The sequence below is a fragment of the Carassius carassius genome, chromosome 28 (genome assembly GCF_963082965.1).
Source record: "Carassius carassius chromosome 28, fCarCar2.1, whole genome shotgun sequence".
NCBI lineage: Eukaryota > Metazoa > Chordata > Actinopteri > Cypriniformes > Cyprinidae > Carassius > Carassius carassius.
In genome coordinates, this window is record NC_081782.1 from 15,565,515 (window position 1) to 15,585,175 (window position 19,661).

At 41.5% G+C, this 19,661-nt stretch overlaps 1 protein-coding gene across 4 annotated transcripts in view; it reads right to left on the reverse strand.

Moving 5' to 3' along the window:
* The window catches only part of LOC132108075 (roundabout homolog 2-like), a 68,108-nt gene that overhangs the window by 29,866 nt on the left and 18,581 nt on the right, over nt 1-19,661 (reverse strand). For all 4 annotated transcript variants that reach the window (XM_059514571.1, XM_059514570.1, XM_059514569.1 and 1 more), the window contains exons 3-6: nt 11,365-11,522; nt 10,150-10,270; nt 9,924-10,062; nt 8,338-8,465 (exon numbers count right to left, since the gene is read on the reverse strand). In XM_059514571.1, the coding sequence (XP_059370554.1) occupies nt 8,338-8,465; nt 9,924-10,062; nt 10,150-10,270; nt 11,365-11,522 (546 nt within the window). The remainder of the gene's footprint in view (nt 1-8,337; nt 8,466-9,923; nt 10,063-10,149; nt 10,271-11,364; nt 11,523-19,661) is intronic.

Sequence of the window (19,661 nt, forward strand, 5' to 3'; positions counted from 1 at the left end):
CTGTAGCTGAGTTAAAAGGTTTCTTACAATCGCACTTGGGGGACCGAAATAGCACTGAGCTGTTCCAAGAACTAATGTGCACCAAACAGAGTGAGCATGAAACCCCTCAGCAATTCCTGTACAGAGTAATGGGGCTGAAACAGAAGATACTTTTCGCAGCAAGACAAGCTGATTCAGAGAGAAAGTATAATGCAGTCACCGTGCAGGACGTGTTTTTACATACAGTGTACCAGGGCTTGAGTCACCGATGTAAAGACATTCGCAGCGAACTGAAGCCGCTGCTTGCGGACAGTAATGTGACTGATGATGCCATCCTCCGACATGTAATGAAAGTCACAAGCGACGAAAATGAGAGGCTGCGACGGTTAGGGCCACCAACCAGAACAAAACAGTCCACAGCGAGTAGTGCCCAAGTCCATAGTGAACCGGGCAGTGATGTGGGAGGAAGGACAGAGGCTGCTGTAAAGAAAAGCCAGGACGACCCAATCAAACAACTGACTGCAAGGATCGACGCTCTAACCAACATGGTCGATACACTACAACACTCGATGGCAACACAGGTCGAGCGGGGCTGTCACTGCTGCACCAGTCATCCAGTCTCCCACAGAGTAAGCCGGTCACGTTGCTGTTCACAGTGTACAAGAGAAGGGCGACAGGACTGTCCCCATTGCTTCATTTGTGGTGAGGAAGGGCACCGGGCAGCTGGGTGTTTGAGACGACCTCAGCGGCAGGGAAACGAGAACCGGCCACTGTAGAGGGGCAACCAGTGACCGCAGAGCGAATGTCCCACACTTATGCAACCTGCTCAGAGCTGGGCAGGCCCGGACACAACAATCAGAGACAAAAAAACAAATCAACAGACACAAAAGTGGTGCATAGGAGCCCAGGAGCCAATGATCTGGATCCCTGGCAGAAAAAGAATGACACAATAATTAAGCTAATTGGAAGCAAAGCTTTAACCCAGTGCAACCTAAATGGACTCACTGTGAGAGCACTACTTGATACAGGTGCACAGGTCAGCATAGTGGATCGAATGTGGAAGGATAAATACCTACCCAATATTGAGGTGAGGCCACTGCGAGACTTACTGGGATGTGAAAATGACCTGGAGGTCTATGCTGTGAATGGGAATCCAATTCCATTTGACGGATGGACAATCATTACAGTTAACTTGCTAGGAAATGAAGATCCCAACCTGTCCATTAATGTCCCATTCTTAGTGAGCAAGATGCCGATTGAGAGACCACTTCTGGGCTTCACTGTAGTAGAGGAACTGATTCAGGGACAGCCTGAACGACTCATGCCAACACTTACCATGCTACTAGCTGGAGCCATTAATGTTCCTAACGAGAAGGCACAGACCCTAGTCGAGGTGATACGGACAGCAGATGAAGATGAGGAAGGTGGCAGTTTAAAGGTCGGCCAAAGAGGAGTCATCATTCCAGCAGGACAGGTCGCCTGGGTTCAATGTCGAGTTTCACCAAAGTTAGCACAGATGGACGCTGTAGTCTTGTTTGAACCACAAGAGGATAATGCCCGCTTAAGACATTTGGATATTGGGGAGGGACTCTTGGAGATACCAAAACAATGTAATCCATGCATCTCCATACCCATTGGGAATAACACAGGATGTGACGTAGCTCTAGAGCAGGGTACGCTCCTCGGAACACTGCAGCGGGTAGAGGAAATAGTTGATTCTGGACGAACAAGTGGAGCAAGGCAGATGGCAAGGGTCCAGACTGCAGCGACACAAGAGGGAGGAATGAACACAGCCGGGTGGTATCCTCCTGTTGACTTAGAACATCTGAGTGAGAGCCAACGTGAAGTCGTACAGAAGATGTTATATGAGGAGTCTGGCGCCTTCAGTAAGGGCGACGACGACATCGGAAGTATCCCCAGTCTGCAGATGTCAATAATCCTTCAGGATGACATTCCTGTTCAGAGGGCGTATTCGGCAGTTCCAAAACCCCTGTTCAGTGAAGTAAAGAGCTATATACAAGATCTCCTGGCAAAAGGATGGATTGTCAAGTCCAAGTCGCCATACGCCGCTCCAGTGGTTTGTGTTAGGAAAAAGGACGGCAACCTCCGGCTTTGTGTGGACTATCGTCTCCTAAATAAGAAGACTATACCTGATCGACACCCGTTGCCCAGGATACAGGAGCTAATTGACACACTGGGGGGATATTCCTGGTTCAGCATCTTAGACCAGGGTAAGGCATACCACCAGGGCTTTATCGCTGAGGGTTGCAGACATATGACAGCATTCACTACACCATGGGGGCTGTATGAGTGGGTCCGTATCCCTTTCGGCCTGTCAAACGCACCTGCTGCCTTCCAACGTAGCATGGAGGAGATGCTTGACTCATTAAGGGATGAGTGCTGCATACCATACCTAGATGATGTCCTATGTTACGCAGAGTCCTTTGATGAACATGTAGAGAGCCTAAGGAGAGTATTAAAAGCCCTTCAGCACCATGGAGTCAAGTTAAAACCTGGAAAATGTGAGCTGTTCCGTCAAGAGGTCAGGTACGTGGGGCGTCTGGTGTCGGCTGAAGGGGTGCGGGTAGATCCAAAGGACCTGGAAGCTGTCCGGTCTCTCACACGCAGGATTCCTCAGACGGTGGGGGATATACGAAGGTTATTGGGGTTTCTCAGCTACTATCGAACATTCATCCAGGACTTCTCCAGAGTCGCAAGACCCCTGTATGAATTGCTGCAGAGGAAGCCAGGGACTGAGCAGGATGTACACAGCCGAAGAAAAACTAAAGGGCCACAAGTTCCTTCAAAGACTCCAGTGGAATGGAACCGAGACCACCAGCAGACTCTAGAGAGACTAATTAATATGCTTGAGAAACCACCAGTTCTGGCATATCCAGACTTCAATCAACCCTTTACACTCCACACCGACGCATCGGAAGAGGGTTTGGGGGCTATCCTGTACCAGCGACAGGAGGGAAAGTTGAGGGTCATCGGGTATGGGTCCAGGACACTGACGATAGCTGAGAAAAACTATCGATTACACAGCGGAAAACTCGAGTTCCTGGCGTTGAAGTGGGCGGTATGTGAGAAATTCCGGGACTACCTATTCTACGCCTCACACTTCACAGTGTATACCGACAACAACCCACTGACATACGTGATGGGCACAGCGAAGCTAAATGCAGTGGGCTATCGCTGGGTCGGGGAGCTATCCGACTTCCGATTTGACATCAAATACCGGCCAGGCAGGGTTAACATCGATGCAGACACTCTGTCCCGTCTCCCCCTGGATATTGAAGCATTTGAGTCAGAGTGCACAAAACAGTTGCCTACCAGTGTAATACAAGCAGCCTGGGAGGGTAGTCGCGTATCAGAAGATAAAGATGTGGCCTGGATCGCAGCATTGTACCTGTCTACGGGGGGAGGCGAACTACAGCCATTTACCACTTGGTTGCCGACAATTGGACTGGAAGAGCTGGTTACCGCCCAAAAAGAGGACCCAGTGATTTCACAAGTAAGACAGTGGAAAGTCGATGGGGTCATACCAACGGAGGAAATGAGACGAAGCATGACAGGGACCAGCAGAAAGCTCATGTACGAATGGAAAAATCTGTATCTGGGAAGGGGACTCCTCTACCGAAGGGCAAGGGAAAGAACACAACTAGTCCTACCAAACATGTATAAGAAGTTGGCTCTCGAGCACCTCCACGACCGGATGGGACATGTGGGTACGGAGAGAGTACTCAATTTGGCAAGGGATCGATTCTACTGGCCGTACATGAAGAAGGAGATAGAGGGGTACGTGACTAGGAGGTGCCCATGCATAAAGCAGAAGAAACCCACCGCACACGTCCGAGCACCTATGGGCAGTATCACCACGCACTCACCTCTGGAGCTGGTGTGTATAGACTACCTCCACTTGGAGCCGAGCCGAGGAGGATATGAGTATATCTTAGTGGTCATGGACCATTTCACCAGGTTCGCCCAAGCCTATCCAACAAAAAACAAGTCAGGGCGGACTGCAGCAGAACGCTTGTTCCAGGACTACATCCCACGGTTTGGATACCCGGCCAAATTACATCATGATCAAGGCCGTGAGTTCGAAAATGAACTGTTCCGGAACCTCAGACAACTTGCTGGCATCGGTCACTCCCGCACTACTCCGTACCACCCCCAAGGGAACCCAGTGGAAAGGCTCAACCGGACCCTTTTGCAGATGCTGAGGACACTAACAGACAGGGAAAAGGAGAGATGGAAGGACCACTTACCTCAAGTGGTGCACGCTTACAACTGCACACGACACGAGTCTACAGGGTATTCTCCCTTTTATCTGTTGTATGGACGGCATCCTCACCTTCCAGTGGATCTGATCTTTGGCCTGGTGGAGCAAGAGGAAGAAACAACACCAAACGGGTATGCGGAGCAGTGGGCACACAGAATGACTGAAGCATACAAAATCGCAGAAAGTCACAGCCGTCAGGCAAGCACCAGAGGGAAAGAGCAGTATGACCGGAAAGTGAGAGGAGTTGTGCTGAAGGCAGGGGATCGAGTACTGGTCAGGAACCTCAGGGAGCGTGGAGGCCCAGGAAAGTTGCGGTCCTACTGGGAGAAAGCAGTATATGTGGTAAAGGAACAATTGACTGACAACCCCATATACGTGATATACCCTGAGAATGGTGATAGCAGAAAAACCAGGACGCTGCATCGAAACCTGTTGTTACTGGTGAATGACTTACTGGTGGAAGCTCCAGCAATGACACCTAGATCCATGCGGCCTGAAAGACAGAGAAAGACAGTTAGACGAACAGTCAACCAAGAGAACGTCGGAGATGGTGATCTGACTGACTCAGATGCCGAGAGTGGAGTAGGAGGATACTGGTTGAGAGCTCCAGTCAGCTGGCCAATAGTGGGGAACAACCAACTCCCAGAACGAGCACCTGTAAGGGAAAACATTCAGTTAGTAGCTACAGATACCTACCTTGATGACGCTACATGTCCAGACAATGCTGATGAAGGAAACTGTGCGAACCCCGAAAGTGAGTCTGAGGACATAGATGGGGCTGTGGATCTGAGGATGGAAGGGGAAACCAGTGTGAGAAAGTCAGCCAGGGAGCGGAGGCCAAAGCAGATTTATACATATGACATGTTGGGTCAACCTGCAATCCACCCCTATCCCACACTGAACTCAGTTACTGCCTACCCCATTCCACACATGCCTGTTTGGGGTTCACCTACTTACACCACACCTATCACTTACCCTCACTTATACTTACCTCCAGTACACACACCTTATGGGGTTGCTACTGCTGTTTATTAAGAGTGGTTGGTTATGGGATTTTGCATTTCCTTTTGTCAGGGAGAGTGTGGTACCCATGAAAAATGAGTACACAATATGGTTGTGTGAATAATAATATCTTCCTTCTATGCCTTTCATATGGACATTCATGAAGTACTTTATTTTTTTTACTTTGCACGGACACTTGAAACAGAGACTTTTATTTTGACACGGGATCGCGCTTTCGGGCTATCTCTGCAGCTTCCGCTCACACGATACAGAGGAGCTGGCAGAGAACAGACGCGATTCCCGACTCTCTTCTTTCTTTCCTGTATTTTCAGGTATATAGTACAAATGTTCGGGGAAAACTTGACTAAATAGGGTAACATCCATTTAATTACAATGTACAGTGAGGGCTGGTTGTGAGAGTTTGATAACTTACATCTGTGATTTCTAAAAGTGTTCATACTGAGGTAAAACTACTGTAAATACTCCTGTGTAATGCAATATTTGAGTCTAACATGTTTATTCAGTGTCTCAGATCTAAATGTTCCATTGAGTTATGTGTAAAAGTTAATTGTTTATGTTATATGTTATGTGCAAAGCTCACTCTGAACTCGCGCTTGGCGCGCTTGATGGTCACGTGACCAGCTCATGCAGAAGTGTGTAACGGCAGCCTAAATAGCTGTTAATGCTTTGAAATGTTGATTTTTGACAAACTAACGGTGAAACAAATGTCACAAATGTTTTAAGAGTTGAAATAGACTTAAAATATGCACTTAGGTGAATAATCAAAGTAATAACTTGCTAGATTTGACTGTTGACCCATGAGAAAGTATGGAAAGAGTATTGTTATATGTTCAAACAGGTTAAATGAGAAAAAAGACAAACAATGAAAAGAGATTATATGAGTTTATTTTTGTGGTTTAAGAAACTGGTGGATGTTGAAGATTGATTTGTTGTCAATAAACACACGATACAGAGGAGCTGGCAGAGAACAGACGCGATTCCCGACTCTCTTCTTTCTTTCCTGTATTTTCAGTAATTTGTCTGCTAGGTCTCCGGAGGCGGGGCCTGCAACACTTGTGATTCCTTAAAATGTAGTAGTCACTGTCCAGTGTGAATGTTCATGCTTCAGTGTTATTTATATTAATCAGCTGCTTAAAACTTCGTAATTCACAAGCTCTGAAATCCCCATTAATTTAATGGCAGTATCAGAGTAATGACTTGAAATCTCTTTTTGAAGCATTCCCACACTTTTCAATCATATCCACAATGCAAAGCAGCAGAAAACATTCTGCCTGTGCCACCTTGTGAAATGCAGCAGCATGCAGTGAAGAAGAAGGAAAGGTTGGTAAGGATGAAATGATGAAGGGCAACAAAACATCAAGGCAAATGAGACAGAAAATTCACAAATGAAACATCAGGAAAATGGCCCTGAGTCAGAAAATGGAGAGAGAAAGAGAGAGATAGAGAAAGAGTGAGGCAGAAAAAGGAGGCTGTGGGAAGGAGATGGAGGCAGAGCTGCTTGTTCTCATCTTAATTCAGACTGGCAAAATAACTGGAGGATGAATTGAGTCAGGGCCGCTTCCCCCGGCTTGTGCCAACTAGATTCCTATCCAGTTTTCTCGCTCTTTCTCTTGCTCGTTTCTACACACACGCAAACACACACTTTGCCATGTTCTATTAACACTGCCTCTGCACTCCGGCAGTTTGCTAAAGCACATCGTCTTTCTATAACAGCTGTCAAATACAGTAGTCCACACGCTTTAACGTAAGCTCCACATCTTTGCTCTGTTCCGAAGCTGCCAAAGTAGAAAAACCTACAATAATTTACTCATGATGCTCCAAACCTGTATGAGTTCCTGTTTTCAGTGGAACACAAAAGGAGATACAGTATTTTAAAGAAGGTTTTTAACTGTTTAATCCATACAATGAAACCAACACTGTCCAAAACAACATTTGGTCCTCACTGACGATTTCCATTTATTTTTATGTTCCACATAAAAAAAGAAAATCAAACTGATTTGGAACAACATGAGGATGAGAAAAATTTATTTTCAGAGAAGAAGTTAATCCAACATGATGAATGAGGTATGTAAACTTTTTCTTAAAGTATATATTTCATTCAACAATGAAAAGTATCAAGAAAAAAGTTTAGTCTAATAAAAAAAGTACCCATTGTTTGTATATTTTGTGCTTATTTCAGTATTGTGTTGTTAGCATAGCAACATGCGAACATAAACTTCAATGAAAGCAATTGTGAGTCGAGTCTCTCGCTATTTATATTGTGCTTCCATTTCCTTTTGCGATAAAATTGTGAGAAAAGGTTCAATGCATCACAAAGCTTTTAGTCATCACTAAAGCATATACAGTATGCACACACTTTACACGCACAGTCCTGTTTTCTAAACTTGTATGACCTGTGTGTGCACCTAGCATAAGCTTTTTTAAAAATGCAGTTTTTGCACTACCTAGTTTGTCCACAAGGTGACAACACTGGCCTGGGCCGTTGTTTAACAGATGAAAAATAAATGGAGACAGAACAAGAAGCAACTACCAGAGACTGCAACAACAACAACATATACATGCAGGGATGAGTGCTGGCATGAGTTAGTTAAAAGATACACCCAAATTAAATGAAACAGCTTGTTTAAATTAGTTCAATGACATTTTTATTTCTAGTAACTTCTGGAAATGAATAGTGCAGACAATGGACAAGGATGAATCTTTCTAGTGCATGTGTCAAGCACCTGTGTTCACGCACAATGGCAAATATTTTGAAAGGTATGTGTTTGGCTGAATGCATATCCAAAGTGCTTGCATCAGAACTGAGTCCTATATTTGGCCTTTAGAAGTCAGTTGGCTCTCTAGTCAATGAGGCAATGCACTAGAACAGAGTTAACATTTAAGCAGCAACAGAGGAGTTGATAAATCTTTCCATGTGACTTCACACAGATAAGACTGATTGCACCTGACATGTTCAAATGTTTGCGATGAGGTCTGTTTAATGGAGATGAGTGGCAACATATGCATGAAGCTTCTTTGTGATTCATATTTGATGTGCGCTTGATGTGTCTTACCGTGGACCTGCAGCACGGCGGAGGCTTCGGTTTTGCCCACGCTGTTTTCTGTGACACACGTGTAAGTGCCCTCGTCCTCTGCTCTGACCCTTACCAGACGCAGGCTGTTGTCACCACGGATCTCAAATCTACTCGGCCGAGAAGGTGAAAAGAGACAGTGGTTGTCCGTGAGGAGAGGAGATTGAACAGTCATCGCACATTCCTCCTACAGCCTGTCTACATCCTTCCACTCTCTGAGAAGACATTTCTGTGAGACTCCATCAAATATGCCACTGTACTGTGCCCCAAACTCTAGGAATCTGTAATTATATTTTATTCTTGGGGCTTTTGCCATTTTTTTATTTGACAGTAGAAAGGAGACAGAAAACTATTTAGGAAGAGAATGGAAATAGGATCAAGATTCAAGTCAGTTCACTTGGTCATCTTTCTAGTCCAACAGCTACAGTAATTTATTTGAATGGGAAAAGATTTAAATCTCTAAAATTGTTGGTTAAGAAATCTTTCATTTAAACAACATATGCCATATACTGCCAATAAAACCTAATAAGTTTTGCTTCGTTAGCTCAAAACACAATACAATGTGATTTTCATTTCCATTGCTATATTGAGCATTGCAGTTTCAGACATTTTTCTAAAAGTGGTCACTCTCCTTCTCTTCATACTGTCTCTGACATAATTTAAACCAGATTCGAGCCTGAATCTCCCATATAAGCACTTACACTTGGCATGCACTACACCATACACCTCAGACTGAATGCAAATGATTGTAATACATTTCCTAGCTAAACATTTAATTTTGGAACAGAAATTAAGATATATTTAATATTCTCTAATCATTTTCCACAAGCAATCAAGATTGCATTATATCAGGGCTGCACAAGATTAAAACTATCAAAATGTAACTCGCAGCTGCTGCCAAGACTTTAGTGCCAAAAAAAGTGAAACGTGTGAAAAAAATGTTTGTTATATCATTTTTAGTTTTTAAATGTTTAAATATAATCTAAATGACACATTTAAAGCATTATCGCATATAAGATTTTTAATCAATATTGTGCAGCCCTACTTCAAATGAATAAACGCCTAAATTAAATCTGTTAGTCTTATAAACATTGATCAGCAAACATACACACGGTAGAGCTTATCAAATTCGTTAAACAGAAGCACAATTAGACTGGCTGAATATCTTCGTGAACTTCTTGAATTGTCAAAGATTTAGTGTAGACTTTCAGGGGAGGGACAGAAATCAGTCAGGTTTCATTCAAAATATCTTATTGTGTTCCGCCGAAAAAAAAAAACTAAAGTCTTATGGGTTTGCAACAACACGAGAAAGAGTGAATGACAGAGTTTTTTGGGGGGGTAAACTATCCCTTTAACGTTTTGTTGTATAATGCTGTATTATGCAATAAACATTATTCCTCAGTTTGAGGTTTATTGGTTAAATGAGCTTTCTGCTTCTCTAACTCAACTATAACGGAATTAGGAAACTGATTTTCTAATCTGTCACTACATAAATGTCATTAAACTGGCATTTGAGCTCCATAAAGCTGCCGTAACAGCATCACAAATGTTTGTAAGCAGAGTCTTGCCTCCCCCGCGGTAGTTCCCCTTCGTCTCTGTTCCAGCGGACAGTCGGAGCCGGGTCTCCATGAACCTCGCACAAGAAGTCAACAGTCTCCTCAGCCAAAACGATCTGATTCACAGGTCTGCGGATGAACACTGGCCTTTCTGCTCCCACAGTAACACACATAACACATAGTGATTATTTTCACTCCTTTGTGAAACCAAAAAAATGAGCCAGAAAATTGGACTTACCAAACACAACGAGTTCGGCTGGATCGCTGTCTCTCTCGCCTACCATATTGGTGCCTACGCACACATACATGCCTGCGTCACTTTTCCGGGTGTGAGAAATCATCAGCTTACCACCACGCATCTGAAGAAAAAAAACAATCACTATATCATCGTACAACCTGATTTGATTCTTAAAAATGTTTTCACTATTTTCTTTAGTTAAGGTGAACCCAGTAATGTATTCCTCTTCAAAAACAAATCCCAGCTAACAAAAATGGTTAGCAAACTTTTATTAATTCATGAAAATGTTATTTCTGAATGTTGAATGAATTCAAAATGTTTATATATATATATATATATATATATATATATATATATATATATATAAATATTGGTTATTCAAATGTTGAAGGAACATGCAAACATTATGTGAATGTTATATTTTTTATGTTCTCTGAGCATTCTGAAACAAGTAGTAACATTTAAAAAAGTAAGCTGAAAATATTAGGAATTAAACATTCCATGAATGTTTTCGTGGAAATGTTTTGAGAATATTAAAGACCCAATAACCCAGCAAGATCGTTCTATTAACATTACTGGAAGAATGTTTGTTTATAACTTTGAGAGAACCTTGCCAGTACGTTCCTTGTTTGCTGGGCTAACACATAAATAAAATAATAATATTTCTTTTAAATATGTACTTTGGAAAAATATGTTGATTGCCTAAGTGTGATCGTACCTGTAGCTCCATTCAGTTTCAATTGGTCTACAATGTACTTAAGCTTACAATGCTTTTGGGAAACGTGTGGCTGTCTCCATATTGACCAAACATTTCTTTTTTCAGAAAACAGTATAATATTAGTTATTTTATTATAGTAGTATATAGTATAGTATAGAGAGTATTTATAGCTTTTATTTTTATATTTTCAGTGTTTGTCATTTTAGGACCTAAGCAAAATTTTCATCTAGTATTTATATTTGTATTTTTCATTTTTTTAACAAAAAGAGTTTCAGTTTTAGCCATAACAACCCTGGTAACCAGCACAGCAAAAACATGGAATAATGCTAGGTGCACTTGGGAGTGATGTCATTGCTGGTAGAGAACAGGACGTGAGCAAGAGCGCTGATTTATGCTTCAATCGATGCTGGCTGCAGAGGGGTAGGGTGATGTCACCGCTGTACTACAACCTAATCATCACTCCTGTGCCAACATTGCACTTTCTGCTATTGACTCACAGAGATCCTGCCGTCCTTGTCATTGACACGAACATTGTTCCTCTTCCAGGAAACGGTGGGCTCTGGGTGACCCCTGGGAGGGACACACTCCAACACAGCAGGCTCTCCTGCTGCCACCACCACATCATTGGGAGGCTGGCGGAAATCATCCCTGAGAACTATGGGAGATTGAGACAAGTGTTAGCTGTATGCTGTGTTGTGTTTGTTTGGTATTTTTTCATCTGCTCCCCTGTGCGAGCTGTTTATCCATGGATCTTCATTGAGGAACTTGGGAATTGTGAGGCAGAGATGAATGAGGCATCTTATCTTTGCTTTCTCACAGCTCCTGTCCTCAAATCTCCTGTGCTCATTCCTGTATGTAATGCCTTGGCTTTCTCATCTTATCAATTATAAAGTGTTTTCATGACAACACATTCACATTTAAATACAGCTGAATAATTGACCACAGAAAAGAGGCATGACATGACTAGGGGTGAGCAGCCTTCTATTACACTACTGTTCAAAAGTTTGTAGTCAGAAGATACTTTTATTCAGCATGGATGCAATGACAGTAAATATATTTACAAGGATCCTGTGAAAATATACACTGGAGTAACGTCTGATTATAATCTAATCTAAACATCTAATAATGTCTAATCCTGTTACCACAGGAATAAATGAAATAAATTTGTTGAAATTAATTATTATTTTCCCTATAAAACTAGCTAAGTAGCACATATATAAAATACAACTGTACAATTACAATAAATGATAATAATACAATTTATAGCACCAACATAAACTGAATAAAAACAAAGCAAAAACACACCTGATGATCATTCTTTAATGATCATTTTGCAGAAGGAGAGTTTAAATGTGTTATTTTTTGTGCAAAAGGTAGATCGACATCCAATCAAAGTGGTTTGAAGGCACCTGCCAGCATAAATATAACTTCACAACTCATAAATATGAACCCTCTCTGGCCCTGAACAAAACGTTAATAGACAGCTCACTAGGATTTGGAACACAACTTTAAAGTCTCGCAAAACAAAATCCAACAGGGAAGCCAATGCTTAAACTCTGCAGACAGCCAAATTCAACAATGGCTGGTTGTGCTGACCTTACTAAGCGCCAGTGTTAACGGTAAACAGAGTGAACTCTGCCCCCTTCTCTTTTCTATGCCTATACGCTTCACACTGAGAGCAAACGGCAGAATGCTACATTCCCCGCTGTCTGGCTTGGCAGGAAAAGTTACCCATAAATCCCCAGTGGTGATTGACAGATTAAAAATGCGACCCCTGCCCTATGGCAGCTGCCTCAGGGGGCCCTTTGAGTTTCCTACATCAAAGGGTGAGCTCCTACGGGCTGTAGACTCTCACCAGTGGCTGCTACAGAGCCTCGCACACACATACATGCATAAATGCCACTCATATTCTCCTCTCTGTGAAATATAAATGCATTTTGGTAATAACGCTCACCATTGTCCACAAATTAATCACCAATCTGACAGCCTCAATATCTTTCCGTCTTATCTCTTAAACACTTTGGGGATGAATTTTTTCGATTAACACCTCAATTATAAAGTGTAATCTCACCTGTCGTGGGCTGCAAATGATATCATAGAATGTGAAGCATGAAAACAATTCCAAATAAATACATTTAGCCATCGATTCATATTTATGATATGACCTCTGCAGCATTTCTGCTGCATTACCGAGCCCTAGCTACACCGTCCCTTGGCAGACCTTTATAAATGCAATGGCTTGTGATAATTACTTATAAATATTCATTGAAATGTCATGTTATTGGTGAGATTCAGAGTGCCGAGTGCTCCATTTTCTTTGTTAGTTAAACTCATGCTCATCTCCTGTCTATGAATATTCATATATTTCAGGCTGGGACAAATGGTGCGGGTCTGTCTATGGACAGTAAGTGACTCACTTCAGAATTTGAAGTGGTCATCTGTCAGTCTTGGCACCCAACTTGACCATAACTAACTTCAACACTCCACCATCGAACACAACCTGCCACATTCCTGTTCACGCAAACCTTCGTCACAATTTAGATTTTTAGTGGCAAATCAGTAGAGGCAATCGTTGTTGTGCCATGGTATTTTTTGCATCCTGTTCATTATGTACTCGCAATCCAGTTTAACCAGGGGAGAATGTAATTAGCTCAGTGTCATTCTTTTTAGCACAAACATGCATCCTTTCTATGCAAATTAAGCTTAATGGTTAGCCTTACTCACAAAACTTAGTGCTAATTGTGTGCTGAAATTAACTTTGCACAATTATTGCTCATAGTTAAAAAATGCCTAAATATTGATTTATTAATTGCTGACCTTTTCAATAAGAGACACTGATCTCTTAGCATGTTGCTAAGTTAACAGTCTCTTTAGGTCTGCTTAACAACACAAAGCTACTGTAGGTGACTTGATATACAAATTATACCAACTAATTGCAATTGAGAAATTAATTGTCTGGTGAGTGGTAGAAAGTTAATGTTTTAGTGTTTAAAAAAATGTACCCCATACATTAAACTCTACTCTGAACCTAACCCTATATGTTAACAAAAGCAAAAATGCTTTTGCTGAAGCAAACATGAAAATTTAGCTTGCTTCTACAAGGCTTTGAGCCATTTTATCATGACTCGTCGTGTTTCACATGACTTGTGCAGTTCTGTACCAGGTGAGCAACTGAGCAAGTTTACAATGTCAGAAAAGCCATAGGCTATTTATGGACCTGGTTATGTGATGTGAATGTCAAAACAAATAAGTTTTACAAATCCCTCACCATGGTAAAAATGTTAAGGTTCTAACCTAGTGTTTTCCGCCCCCTGTAATTATAAATAGTGTAAAAGTTGTTGGTGTTTTACTGCCACTAGTGTTGATTTCAGCTGGTAACTGCAGTAAACTTGTAAAAATGGAGGTAGAGGCATGTTTGATCAATGATTATTTCATTAAAATTCATAAATTGACTTTTTTTCATACATATATAGTAATATAATATAGTAATAAAACAATAAGTGTCTGCAACCGAAAGCCAATTACACAACAGATTTGACATTTAGTTGAAAATGCTATCAACCCAACAAATAAATTCATCCCCCAAAGGCAACATTTTTTTTTTAACTAACTGACTATGAAATTATTCACTTGTCCTTTTCCCCCGTTGGCCTGTAAGATCTGCTGACTCCATCCACCATTGTCTGTCATTTTTAAATGAGCATCCACTCATTCCCTTAGGCCTCTCTATCCCTAGCATATAAAAGCATGTTTTTACAAGAGAAAGAGTGCAGATGTTGAAAAAAAGTGCCCAACCGACCAACGGCACACCCATCACATACTGTACATCTGCCCCATTCCACAAAAGCCATCTCACCCGGTGGACACCCTCCAACCGATGCAGATCTGATGGCCACTCTGATAATGAAAGCTGACGCCGAGAGTGACTGATGGCCCCCAAACAGAAACATAACAAAATTGGTATAATACATATATGCATGCATGAGCTTGCAAATTGGCAGTGTGCATACATTCTCCATCCCCTGCAGTCCACTGTGGTGGCCCGTCACCTCCTGAACAGGATTTAACTCGCAGGGGGCATATGCACAAGCAAGGACAAGGACAGGCTGTTCCCAAACAGCCCACAGCATGTTGCATTTTTCAGGAGGTGAAGCCATGTGTTATTCATGAGCGCTGGTTTAGAAAAGAGAGGGTAAAATAGTGTCACCATTTACCTAGAGCTGGCCAGCCCGCACACAAAGCTCTTAAGTGCCCTCGGCGAAACCACATGCCTAGTTATGGGAAAGAATGATACACACATGGCTCTGACAGGGTTAATCCCTCTTGGCGGTGTGTTCAGGAAGCCATTCGTTCCCCCTCTCATCCTCTACACTTTATTATGAAGCACAAAAAAGGGAAAGCAATGTGATTTTTAATCATCTGTGAGGTGAGTGACATGAGCAGAGAGACTCATTAGCTACAGCTGAAAGCCTGAGTGGGTCACGTGACGGGCACAAAAACATTACAGTCATTCTCTTAATTCTGCTTGGCTTCCTTCCACCGAGCAGACCGTGCACATCAAAATCATCATCATCCCTTACATATGCTGTACAAGCCAATTACTTCAGCTGCTAAATTTATATATGGAAATCAATCAACATGAAATAGCAATAACTTATTCCTTATACATTGGCAGTCTCAAAATCCAGGAGCATGCTTTCTAAGACAGCATTCTGCATCCACAATGACAAAAAAAAAGGAGTTTTCAAATTAGAGGGTTGCAAATTGGTGCTCGGGGGTCTGCAGAAAATTGCTAAGGTCAAAGGTTAATTGTGAAAAGCACTTTACAAATCAGTTTGAATTAAACCCAATGTTTTTCTTCAGGTTTCTATATCTAACATTACAGCAGTATTATTGTTTACTAAAACTATTAAAAACTGTTTTTGTGCATTCCAACAAAGCAAAAATGAAATAAAACGAATCTTAAAAAGTAGAGATTTTTAAATATAAATATGAACTAAATATAAAAATGTATTAAACAAACTAACAAAAAAATCACAATGTACATAAGAAAATTATGAATACTTAAAGTAAAATTAAAATTAAAAGTATAAAATTAAAGGTTCAAATTAGGGCTGGGCGATATATCGAATATTAGCGATAACATCGGAATAATTTTGACGACAATGTACAAATTGAATATATCGGGAATATCGAATATTTCAAATTCAAGCATACTTTCCCAAAAGAACGCGCCGAATGTCCAAAAAAGGAACCTGTAACTGCTGACTGCTCTACGCCCCTCTACTACGAGAGCTGTAATGATAGCGGTTGCCAGATAACAAGAGTTTAAATCTCCGAATCAGAGCTCCACTGTTACAAGGATACATTTTCTGCCCGGTGTTTGGTTATTTTAAGCAATCTGGCAACCATGCGCAAGTGCTCACTCCTCATTGCGGAAGAGCCGCCGACGATAATCTGAAAACACTAACAAGCTGGAATTGAGCGATCTAATGAAAGCGTCGTTCAGCCGGTCTGTGTTCTGTCGTGAGATCTCAACTGTATTGTTTGCATTTGTGATCGCAAAATTAATGCACGCACTTACTCGACCGCTGATGTTTGAATAGAGAAACATAGGCTATGGCCATTTGGAATTACTATTGGGGAATTTCACTGATATGTTTACCAGTTTCCATAATATAGACAGAGAGAATGCAAAAGTCTTTGGTATTCATTTATATATATTTATATATAAGAAATAGCTATGTGCTTCAGCAACTAGCTCCCCATCTAAGAGGGTTTTTAGTGTCAGTAGGACCATAGTTTCATGCCACAGAGCTTCTCTTAAAACCACAGACAGTTGACAGACTTGTGTTCTTAGCTTAAAAACTTGTTAATTTTTTTTAAATAAAATACTTATCCCAGTTGCATAGTTTAAATTGTGAATTGCATGCACTAAAAAGAAGAATGCACTTTCTGTAACTGTTACTTAATTTGCACTGCTTCAGTTACATATAGGCCTACATGTATTCATTTAATAAAAAGCAATAAGTGATCTCTTGGTCTAGATTTTTTAACTGCTTAAATTAGCCGTTTAATCTAAATTGTTTTTTTTTTTTAATGGGCAAAAGAAAATCATGTTTTATTTTTTATTATTTAAATGCAAATGCAAACATATCGAGATATATATCGAATATCGTAAAAATCTTGACAATATCGAGATTTTTTTTCCAGATAACGAACAAACGTTTGACTCATTCTCGAGTCAAGAACCGTTTCTGTTGGACGTGTCTGATTCGAGAACCGAGGAGCTGATGATACTGCGCATGTGTGATTCAGCGTGAAGCAGAATGATACACAGCATGAGCGCGGGTAAACCGAAGGCTTGAATCAAGGGCAATCATCACCAATGACGTCATTACTTTGAGCGCACAAGAACCGGTGAACCGTTTTCTTCAACCGGTTTATTGAATCGAACTGTCCGGAAGAACCTGTTTGCAGAAAAGAACCGAACTTCCCATCACTACTGGTGATCTGAAAACCGATACAACCGGTTCCTGACTCGAGAACGAGTCAATCTTTCGTTCATTATCTGGCTTGGCTTGGTGTTCATCTTCAGTTCTCTCTTCACAGCAGTTCAGTCAGTGTACTGTTTGAGTAAATGAATTACTCCGGGATATTGGTTTGTTTGAACTCAGAGGGAGTGTCAGCCACATTAAAAAAGTTAACAGCTTAAGTCATTTGTCGATTAATGCTTATTGGAGACGCAAACCGTTTCAAATGATTCAGTTCGATTTGGTAAACTGGTTCAAGAAGATCCGGTTACATCGAGTGATTCGTTCGCGAACCGGATATCACTTAACTGCAGTGTTTTGAACGGTCTCACAACAGACCCGGAAGAGAAGACAATACTGAATAAAGTCGTAGTTTTTGCTATTTTTGGACCAAAATGTATTTTCGATGCTTCAAAATATTCTAACGTTTTATTACCTTTCTGGACATGGACAGTATACCGTACACACACTTTCAGTGGAGGGACAGAAAGCTCTCGGACTAAATCTAAAATATCTTAAACTGTGTTCCGAAGATTTGGAGGCTTGGAACGACATGAGGGTGAGTTATTAATGACATAATTTACATTTTTGGGTGAACTATCCCTTTAATTATAAGCTTGTTTCCTCATGGGGACAAAAAAAAAGTCTCCACAAAGACAAGGATTTTGGATATTGCCATCTTTGTGGGGAGATTTTGTCCATAACCTGAACCACACACACACACACACACACACACACACAAAAACACATCTCTTAAAATCATAAAATGGACCAAACAGCCAACATATTTTAGTCTTTTCTCTTTTACATTACAGCTCAGGACAGTCACTTTTCATTTTCCTGAGTCATTAGTCACATAACAAATGTTTTTTGGTCTCTCTCCTGGTAGACCCCGTAGCAAGGTAGTTACTATGGTAGGCACTATGTTTTCTGACACAACCATTGCTTTCATAAATAAGTAACTAATCATTTGGGCTTCCCATTTTCATGAGTTCCTGTTAGATTGTTCCACATGTTTCCACACTGAAACCCCTGCAGTGAACACAGCCTAAACATATTCATCACCGCACCAAAAAATGTTGAATTTATGATCACCGGTATTCCGACAACTCATGATTTTGAATTATAGGAGCAAAAGGACATTTCACAAGCTGAATCTCAGACAGGTCGGGCTCATTTGAAAATGCCAGAAGTCTTTCTTCTCCGCCCCCCGTAGAGATCATGGAATGATGGTAAATGACAAGCCTGTTGGGATGTACATTATTAATAGCCCACCACTGACTCACAATGCGCTCTTTCTCCTTCTTTACACACGGCCGCTCATTTGCATCCCCCACTACGGAGACCCACACCACATTCGCCCGTTTGTGACTCAGACGTTGGTCTTAAAAGGACAATCATTCTAACCTGAAGAATCTGTGTCGGGTTTGACAAGCGGCCATCTGTCGGTGTGTGTGTGTGTGTGTGTGTATGGGAGTGGGAGGAGACTTGTGAAATGTTTCAAGCTAACTGAAGAACTCCTACACTTTCAGCCTGACAATTACATGCAAAATTATGCTAACTGCTAACGTGTAATTATATGGTGGTGCATGAACGTGGATGTCATTGTGAAGGGTTACGTCTGGCTGGGATTCTCACACACAGCTGGAAGTGTGTGTGTGGACTAGCCAGGATGTTGTTATTGTTCATTTCAGAGCCACATAAATGAATCCATTCCAGAGGTGGGCTTATCCCATGCTATGTTATTCCCCGTGTCGAGACTCAGCTAATCGACCCACCCAGAGAGACGCTGACTGGGTTAATCTGCACATCTTTTGTGTTTACTTCCATTTGGACCGATAAGATCCCATTCTACATCTCTTTCCAGCTTTTATGTGCTTTCTTGAACAATCAATAAAAGGACAGAACTTGGCCGGAAATTGTCTTCCTGAAATGCAACGCGACAGCTGAAAATGTATCGCATTTGACATAAAAACGACAAAGAGCATGGAAGATATGCAATATAAAATGTGATTGGTTATGTTCAACAACATTGTGCATGCAAGAAATCCCATAACAGCCCTTCAGACGGTTTAGATAAGAGCGCATGGGGAAAGATGTATTAGGGAAAAGCTGCCACGGAGCATCATTACTTTATAATCCCACATTGGGTGAAAGAGGGACAGCTGGGTCTAGAGCCTTTTAAGCAAGTTTTATTTTTCATTTGTCCTACTTTATCTTAATCCAGGCTCAGGGTATGCAGCAGTTTGCTCCCCCAGACA